Source organism: Pteropus alecto, unplaced genomic scaffold (genome assembly GCF_000325575.1).
Source record: "Pteropus alecto unplaced genomic scaffold, ASM32557v1 scaffold135, whole genome shotgun sequence".
Classification (NCBI taxonomy): Eukaryota; Metazoa; Chordata; class Mammalia; order Chiroptera; family Pteropodidae; genus Pteropus; species Pteropus alecto.
The window spans coordinates 3,282,188-3,291,140 of record NW_006438076.1 but is presented as its reverse complement, the minus strand read 5'-3'; the positions used below and the strand labels follow the sequence as shown (position 1 = coordinate 3,291,140).

The 8,953-nt window shown below is 41.2% G+C and overlaps 1 protein-coding gene across 1 annotated transcript in view; it reads left to right on the top strand.

Annotated features, from left to right (window-relative positions):
- Positions 1-8,442, top strand: part of DDX25 (DEAD-box helicase 25) — a 16,293-nt gene extending 7,851 nt beyond the window's left edge. Inside the window, exons 9-12 of the mRNA XM_006915202.2 lie at positions 3,949-4,186; positions 5,585-5,747; positions 6,728-6,916; positions 8,165-8,442. Of these exons, the coding sequence (XP_006915264.1) occupies positions 3,949-4,186; positions 5,585-5,747; positions 6,728-6,916; positions 8,165-8,226 (652 nt within the window). The 3' untranslated portion in view covers positions 8,227-8,442. The remainder of the gene's footprint in view (positions 1-3,948; positions 4,187-5,584; positions 5,748-6,727; positions 6,917-8,164) is intronic.
- Positions 8,443-8,953: the final 511 nt, after the last annotated feature.

Sequence of the window (8,953 nt, the reverse complement as noted above, 5' to 3'; positions counted from 1 at the left end):
CTAACATGACCAACTTTTTAGAGAGCCAATCTGGAACACAGTCATAGCAGACAAAATGTTTATTTGAAATTATATATTTTATGGTTTTTTGTGACATTCAGCCTATTTAAAGAAAACAACAGTAGAACTAGTTAACAGTATGAATTATGGTAATCACTAATAGTAGAACTAATTAAATGAATAATATGTATGAAAAATGTAACTATTTTATAATGTTTCATCTCCAATATAGCAATTTATTTTAATCTCTTTTAACTTGGATGCTTAAATTTTGCAGGCTGTGCTGTTGTACATTCCTAAGATACATAAATATAGAACTTTTTTACAAGGAGAACGTAAATACAATAAGACTAACTAAACAGATATTATCTATATTCAGAGGACATGAAACAGTTGTGGAGAAACAGCACATCATCTCTTTTACTACAATCCTTTTCTCCGTTCTCTTCCACGATGATTTCCAAATTGGAGAAGGACATTCTTTTTGTCTCACACTTTAAAGATATGATTTTATGGCAGGCCAGCATTTTAAATCTCTGCAATGGCCAGTAGCAATGGTAGTCCTATGATAGGTGTATATCTATGATAGCCTTCTTCCATTTCCATACAGCTAAAACTCTTACTAAGTGCTTCTACAAGTTTCAGGAAAACTAAAAGGTGACCCAAAACTTTGATAATGACAAGCTCAATATCACAGATGAGCAAACCGTACAGTTTTTTAGATGTGTGTACAAAGTATGCAGGACATTTAGCTGGTAAGATCTTTTCACTTTCTTTGATAAGAAGTTTATAAACTGAATGGAATCTGCCAGAATTTACGTCGGTACTGCTGCAAACGCAGATGGTTGAGCAAAGACTAGTGTATGTTTAGATATGATATCAACAGCCTTCTGTTTTATGTTTTCTGTGTATCATCAAAACTTCATAAAAGTCGAGAAGATGTTTTGAACTCCCACTTTTCATATCCAAGAACCTGAGAGATAGGGGGAATGTTTTTTGTTGCTGTGATTTGACATGTCATGATATTTTGCTTGCACCCTCTGAACCAGGAAATTTAACTTTACTCAGTTTAATGGAGCTATCAAGGGAAAGATGCAGTAATACATGTCCCTTTGTGTGGTATGGCCAAACTAATTCAGTGTCCGCTGTTTCCAGCTGAGCACTGGTGTGTTTAGAGAAGCCCCCCCTCCCCCCAAAAAAAAAAACCTTTTAATTTATAGGTATTTCCTGTGTCATCCTGAATTTTGAGCTTCGGTCTCCATATATGCTTTCCACATCCCCTTCTCCACATGCTTGGTCCCAAATTCTTCCCTTCCTATGGTGCAGTATGCTCTGTTTTTGTTATTTATCTCTTTAACCCAGTTGTATGTGTTCTTCCATCTGTCATTAGCCTTCTTTTTCCTTTCTGTCTGGATTGTACTGTTATTGTTCTCCATTTTTTTCCCATATCTTTCTGTTGTTGCATGATGGATGCAGTATTCTGCTGTTGTCTCTGAGGGTATCAGTTATAGTACTTAAAAGTTTTTTCTGTTGTCAATGTAGTCTCTGAATTATCTAAGTTTCCCTTTTGTTCGTTTGCTACAGTCTCTGGGCCTGTCCTCCTCGCATCTGGTGATATGTGGCTGGCCATTCATAATCTAAGAGGAAGAACTAGAGAGCTTGTTGACAGACAGCTCTGTGCATGTGGCGGGGCTTGTAATTTGGGAAGTTTTACTTTAAGATGATTGTCATCTGGAGCTCTTTAAGACTGTAATGTCACTAATCTCCTTCCTGGGAGACACACTCTGTGGCTGGCCTTCTTGGGAACAGGGCAGGGCACTGGACCAAGAGGTTTCTCCATTCAGTATGTGTATTTCACTTGATTCTCTATTTTTAGCTCTGTGCTTCACCCTCACATTCTGCTGAGGCTGGTTTCCCCAAGTCTGGAGTCTGCACAGAATAAACCTCTTGTCCTTAGCTTCCACACACTTAGCTGCCTTGAGTAAGGTGGCGTTCACCTGCCGCTCATAACGTATTTTCAGCCTATTTAAAACACTTTTGGCCACAAATCAAGCAAGACTCCTTTCTTGACATCCCTTACCAGTAAGTTGGTATGTCTATAGGTAACAGTGACTGAAAGGCTCAGAACTCCAGAAAAGTTTCCATAGTCAAAAAAGGCTTTCTGCTCAAGAGAATATTAAGTAATAATTAGAACATTTATGTTGGTCAGTCATCCCTCCATTGTTCAGCTCTTTTTGCTTAAAAAAGATAAAATCACTGCATTGTACAATAGAAATATAAAACACACCACATGTATAATTTTAAATTTTCTACTAGCTATATTTTTTAAAAAAACATAAAATTTTGTTGTATTTTATTTAACCCAACACATCAAAATTAGCTTTTCAACAAGCGAGCAATATAAAAATTATTCATGAAAGAGCTGACATTCTTTTTTTTTCATTCTAGGTCTTAAAAATCCAGTGTGTTCTGTAGAACAGCCCATGTCTGTTTCCTTGTATAATTTGTACAAATTTTCTTTTCGAAACGAAATGACCCAGGCCTTGAGATACCAGTGCCGATGCCATCTTTTTCCAGATAAAGGATTATGATACCACAGATGGCCAGGTGGCCCTAGAATGCTGATGTGGACTGTCCCTAGTGTTTTCTAACACCCCAACCCCATTTTCAGTCCTTTCTCCCTAATTCTCTGGTGCCTGCAGATCCCAGATTTCTCAGAGGACCTTTCCAGCCTAGCTGCGTTTTTCATCCCCATTACCACCTGTAGCATTCATATTGTGGCTTCATCCACTTTCTCATTTACCACATTTTCCATCTTTGAAAAATGTATTGAAATATCTTATCTGCCCTTTTCTCCTCTTTTATTCTCCATGTTTTTGTGGATTCATATGTTTTTATCTCTTTATAATCGTATCGGTGGGATGTGGGAAGCCGAGAAGGTAGCACATGTAGACAGTCTGCCATAGTTGACCTGAGTCTGTCAGATTGTTATTTAAAAAGCTCCCCAGGTGATCCAGGCTCCAGGCTTAAAATAGTGTTTGGGAATCACTGGTCTATAAGATCTCTCCCTCTCTGTTTTAGCACTAACAGCTTATTCTAGGTGTCTGTCTTCTCAGAAGTGGTGATTTCTCTCTGGTCTCTCTTTTACTTTTTTTAATTAACTTTTTTATTGATGTATAAAATGTATACAGAGAAACACATGAATCATAAAGGTAAAGCTGAGTGAATAATCACAAAGAGGCTGTGCTCATGTAACAGTGGCCCAGGTCAAGTAATGGAACTTCACCAGCACCCCAGAAGTCCCCCACCACCCCTCTCCTGTCACCAGCCCTTCTCCCCTCCCCAGGGTTAACCTCTATCCTGACTGCTAACGCAGCTGCGTTATATAAATTAACCCTGTATTCACTGAGTTCAGTTTACACTTTCTATTCAGTAGCATTTTCTCCTTCAGCCCCCTTTTATTTATATCTAGGTTCTTCCCATTGCAAGTAAAGTTGGTTGTGGCTGCTGTTCTTTCCCTCCTGAGAAATAGAACCCCTGTCATGGGATGACCAGCCTCTGTTTCTTTCATCCCCGTGGAACTCTGTGTGAGGCGATCACCGTAAAGAGCATCTAGACTTTCACTCTTGGCTCCATGATTCTGCTTCTCCTAAGGAGAAAATTGGCCTCAAAACCTCACACCGTCCAGAATACATATGTAAACTTTGCTCCTGAGCTCCTCATTCAGTGTAAGTATTTTCCCCAATTCTGCGTAGCCAGGAGGAGCAGGACACATTGCTCTTTGCACAGAGGTGCATCTTGTCACAGGCACACCTCACATGCTGATCCCTGGAGCAGGTGTGTATGGAGTAGCTGATGGCAGTGGGCGTGAAGTGCTTGAAGCTGCCACCTTGGAGACTAGCAGATGTGGCAGTCTCGGTGACAGCCTTCTTCCCTTTCCTCTCACAGAGCTTTACCCTCCGAGTGCCAGATGCTCCTCTTCTCAGCGACCTTTGAGGACTCTGTGTGGAAGTTTGCAGAGCGAATTATTCCTGACCCCAATGTCATCAAGTTACGAAAAGAGGAGCTAACTCTGAACAACATCCGACAGTATTACGTGCTGTGCGGGAACAGGAAGGATAAATACCAAGCTCTGTGCAACATTTATGGTGGCATCACCATTGGCCAGGCCATCATCTTCTGCCAGGTAACTCTGCCCAGGTTCGTCTCTGCCGTGCCCAGACGTCCCTGCAGCTGGAGGTAGGGCGACAGTAATACTAAAAGTGCCACATAGCCAGGCATCATGCTCGGCACTTTTTGTGCATTCTATAGTTTAATCTTCAGAGCAACTGAGTAGAAATTACCTGTATTTTATGGGTGAAACGTAGAAAGGTTAAGTGATGGAATGGAGCGTCAGTGCGATGTTAAATGGAGGGATGGCGTCTGACACCTTCCCATTCAGGTCGATGTGAGTGGTAGAGTTTTTACAGATACCTCTTTTCTTTCTAATAATGTTAGTAGTCTCTGACTTTCCAAATATATTTAGCTTGTAAAGTTGATTTAATTTATGGAAAAATCACCCTTCATGCTTTCCTTTTCTTTTTTAAACCTCTCAATTTAGTAGAATGTAGTAGGTGGAAATTTGACCTGGGAGTTTGGACACCAGGGTTCTAGCTACAGCTTTGCTTCCAGTGGTGTGACCTTGAACCAAGTCATTTAACCTCTGGGCTTCAGATTCATTACTGTAAAGTGAAGGAGTCGGAATGATGCCTGAAATAATACCAACTTTAAAACTCTGCTTCGGTGACTTCATTCTACTTGTACAAGGCGAAACTGCTTGGAATAGAACCCTTCTGCATTGTTCTTGTCCCATATTTTTTTCTTGCTTTTGTTAAAGTTCCCTCAAACACTATTAAAAAAAAAAAAAACTGGGTTAAGAAATCTATTCCTAACTTACTTGGGTAAAGTAGCTACTGTTAACATCACCCAATTTTTATGTTCATACTTATTTTTTGCTCTCTGACATTTTTCGTGTTCACATATTGGTTTCATTTTCTCACTACCACGAGAGCAGGATCCCATCTGTCGTACTCACTTTCATATTCCCTGCACTAGAATAGCTCCCGCCTGACACTTGGACGGCACTGAAAGCATAATTGTAGAATAAAGGAAAGCTGAGCTCTGTCTTTCACTAGCCATGTAACCTTGGGCAAGTCACTAACATTTTCAAGCTTTGTTGTTGTTGTTTAATTTTTAAAATGAAATTAGGTAGCTACTTCACCAGACTGTTGCATGTACAGATTTTAGCAACCCGCCTGGCATACATGGAGCACTCTTAGAGTGTCTGATATTATCATTATTACGTTGTCTCATTTTGTCATCATACACTATTTTATTAACTCTGTTTCATGGCTGAGAAGCCAAAGCCCTGAAAGGTTGAGGGGATGTGACACTTAGAAGCACATGGAGGAGGAATTCCATGCCACATTCTAGGGTTCCTCTAGGACAGCCCCTCCTGGCTCCCACCCTGCGTATGTGAGCTCTGCAAACACAGCTGGTCTGCTTTAACTTGGGGTACTGTGCTGGATTTTGTTTTCTCACGTAGACTCGTCGAAATGCCAAGTGGTTGACTGTGGAGATGATGCAGGATGGCCACCAAGTGTCCTTGTTAAGTGGAGAGCTGACTGTGGATCAGCGAGCTTCCATCATTCAGAGGTTTCGGGATGGGAAGGAGAAAGTTCTTATAACAACCAATGTCTGTGCTCGAGGTGTGTGTGGCGGGGGGGTCGTCGGGGGGGCATGCATGTGTGTATTTAAAGTCAAGTTGTTAAGGTATAATTTATATATGATAAAATTCATTTTTTTAACTATATGGTTCAGTATAGAGTAACAATGTAAAGTATATAGTATATGATGAATTTCGACAAATATATATAGTCATATATATGAATCAAAATACGGATCATTTCCATCTCCCCCCAGAATCATGTTTCTTTGCAGTCAGTCTCAACAACCACTGGTCCCTGGCAACTACAGATCAGATTTCTGTCTCTATATTTCCTCTCTTCCAGATGCCACATAAATTAAATCGTACAGTTGGTAGCTTTTGTGTCTGAATTATTCCACTTGACATAATGCTTTTGAATTCATCAGTGCTGTTACATATAGTCGTGGTTCATTCTTTTTTGCTGAGTAATATTCCATTGAATGGATGTACCACAGTTAGTTCATCCATTCACCAGCTGACAGACATTGGAGATGGATTCCAGTTTGAAAGCTGTAATAAACATTCATGTGCAGGTCTTGTGCAGACATGTTTTCATTTCTCTTGGGTAAATAGGAGTAGGATTTTGAGATCATGTGGTAAGTATATGTTTAGCTTTATAAGAAACTGCAAAACTGTTTTCCGAAGGGGCTACACCGTTTTTCATTCCCACCAGCAATGTAAGAGAGTTTCAGTCGCTCAGCATCCTTGTCAGCACTTAGTATTGTCACTCTTTTTCATTTTAACCACACATAGTACGTATTTAGACTTCTGTAGAATTGGCTTCTACAGACTCTCACCCAGCATCATAGACATGCGATGCAAGCAGACTGCCTGACTGAAGTGCCTCTTTCAGTTCTGTGAAACCAGGTCTGATTTATACACTGTGTTTGTGAAATGAGAATTCCCTTGGCAGGTGTGGTTTTGAAGAGCTGTGTCCTAAGGAAGAAGTTGAAGGGCTCTCCACTGCCTTTCCTCTTCCAGGGATTGATGTGAAGCAGGTCACGATCGTTGTGAACTTTGATCTCCCTGTGAACCAGTCAGAAGAGCCAGACTACGAGACCTACCTCCACCGCATAGGGCGGACAGGGCGCTTTGGGAAGAAAGGCCTCGCCTTCAACATGATCGAAGTGGATAAGTTATCCCTGCTCATGAAGATCCAGGATCACTTCAGTAAGTAGCACTGTTCACAGTAGGAACTGTGGGCCTACTCACGTTGACAGCCGATGAGGCTTGTCATGGACATCGAACCCAGAGATCTTGTGAAAGGATGGGGACAGGAGGCTGCTGATTCACAGTGCCAGAGTGCCTACTGTGAGACAGTTGATTAATTTGCATATGGTTGTTAAAACATTTTTTAATCAAATGGAATTAATATGAGGTCAGAGTTATATGTTCTTGCTCATTCTGGAACCTGGAGCAGATTTTCATGTCTTATAAAGAACCGCCCTAAACAAAGTAATAAAGTCCTTGAAGATGATATTCTGCCCCCAGATTCCTCTTTTATTTTCATTTTCCTTTCTTCTTGCCCCACCTTACCAAAGTGCTGAAGTCTGCTGCCCCTCCTACAGCCCCCGTCTAAACAAGGCAGGCTCTGATGACCTGCTGGGGAGCTGGGGCTGGCAGGTTGCACTCTGATGGAAACTCCAAGGGTGACGTAACCTGAGCTGTCTGCTTCTCAAATTACCCCAGACCCCAAAGCATGGATATGGCTGGGGAGCAAGGGAAGAACCCTTGCATGACTCCAAATATATCTTTCACCATTTAGGCCAGTGTTCCTTAACCTTTGTGGGAAGCAGTGGACACTCTGTCCGGGGACATGCACAGAGGCACATGTATACAATTTGGAATGTAATTTTAAAGGTTTGCAGAATGACTGTAGAACATCTGTGGGCCCTTCAGGGAAGTTGATTAAGCACCCTGGGTTAGGATGACTGAGGAGGGTTGGTGGCAGGGTGGGGTCCAGCAGGAGAAGATCCATTAAGGTCCACTGTTACTGTATAAGTTTCTAAAGACCTACTCTTGAGAAGTGACCTCAGTGGAGGAGACTTAGTCCCACTCCCCGTTGCTGTCCCGTACCCCACCCCCCAACACACACCCACCTCACTCCTCCAGAGCACTGCAGGCCCCTTCCCAGCCCCTCACTTGCACTGTGGCCTGGCCTTTTTTCTGCCCCAAGGTATCTAGACATATATGTTATATTATCCGGTACATATGATGCTATTTCAGTTAGTCAAATATCTTGATACCACCCCTTCCTTACCTAATCTAGAGATGTTACTGTCTCAAGGTTTTCCATACAAGGTGTCACAGGAATACGTATTCAAAGGTGTCACTGTCTTCAGAAATTCAGAGTTGGATGGGACTAAATTCCATGTGAGCCCTGGGATAAGACTGATTTATTCTCTTTTATTCCTTCAGATAGCAACATTAAGCAACTCGACCCCGAAGACATGGATGAAATCGAAAAGATTGAATATTGAAGAAAGAACTTTATCATTTGTGAAATTTTCTAATTTATGTGAGACTGTCCCAGTGGGGTCTGAAGGTAATTTTTTATGTTGAGGCTTTTTCAATGTGAAATTGTTACATATGGCAAAATAAATGTCTCCTGATAGCCTTAGCTTAAAGACGTGAGGTCTTTTTAAAACCAAATTGATGTGAAGCGCATGATCCTTTTGAATAAAAAAGCAACGTTATTTCTCATTCTAATCTTTTTACAGGTAAACACCTTTGCATAGGCTACTGGCGCGTTTTTGGATGTAATTTATAGAATCTGAGCAAATCATGCCTCTTGTGGATATCTTATCGTGCCACAAGATGGCAGTAGGGCTTTACTGGTTTTGGAATTTGAGCTAGTAGAGCAAATGAAAAGCCACACATCTTCAGATCTCACTCACAGCCTGCCCCTTTCAGCCACTGATGTCTTCCCTCCCTCCCCCTCTCCTGCCCACACAAGCATGCAGTCTGCACACACGGTCTTAGGTGATAGTGCAGGGTGAAACTTTTACAAAGGAAAATAATTTGGAAGAGAGAACATTTTGTTTTTTAATGTTTCAGGTGACGTACAGAATTTCAAAATGTTTTTTTATTTTGCTTCTTAATGCTTTCAAATTAGAGAAGATTTAATCCATCACCAGTTACTTAATAGTCTCTGAAAATGTGGCTTTATTATAGGCAGTTCTTAAAAATAGGCAGTGTGTGTGGGCG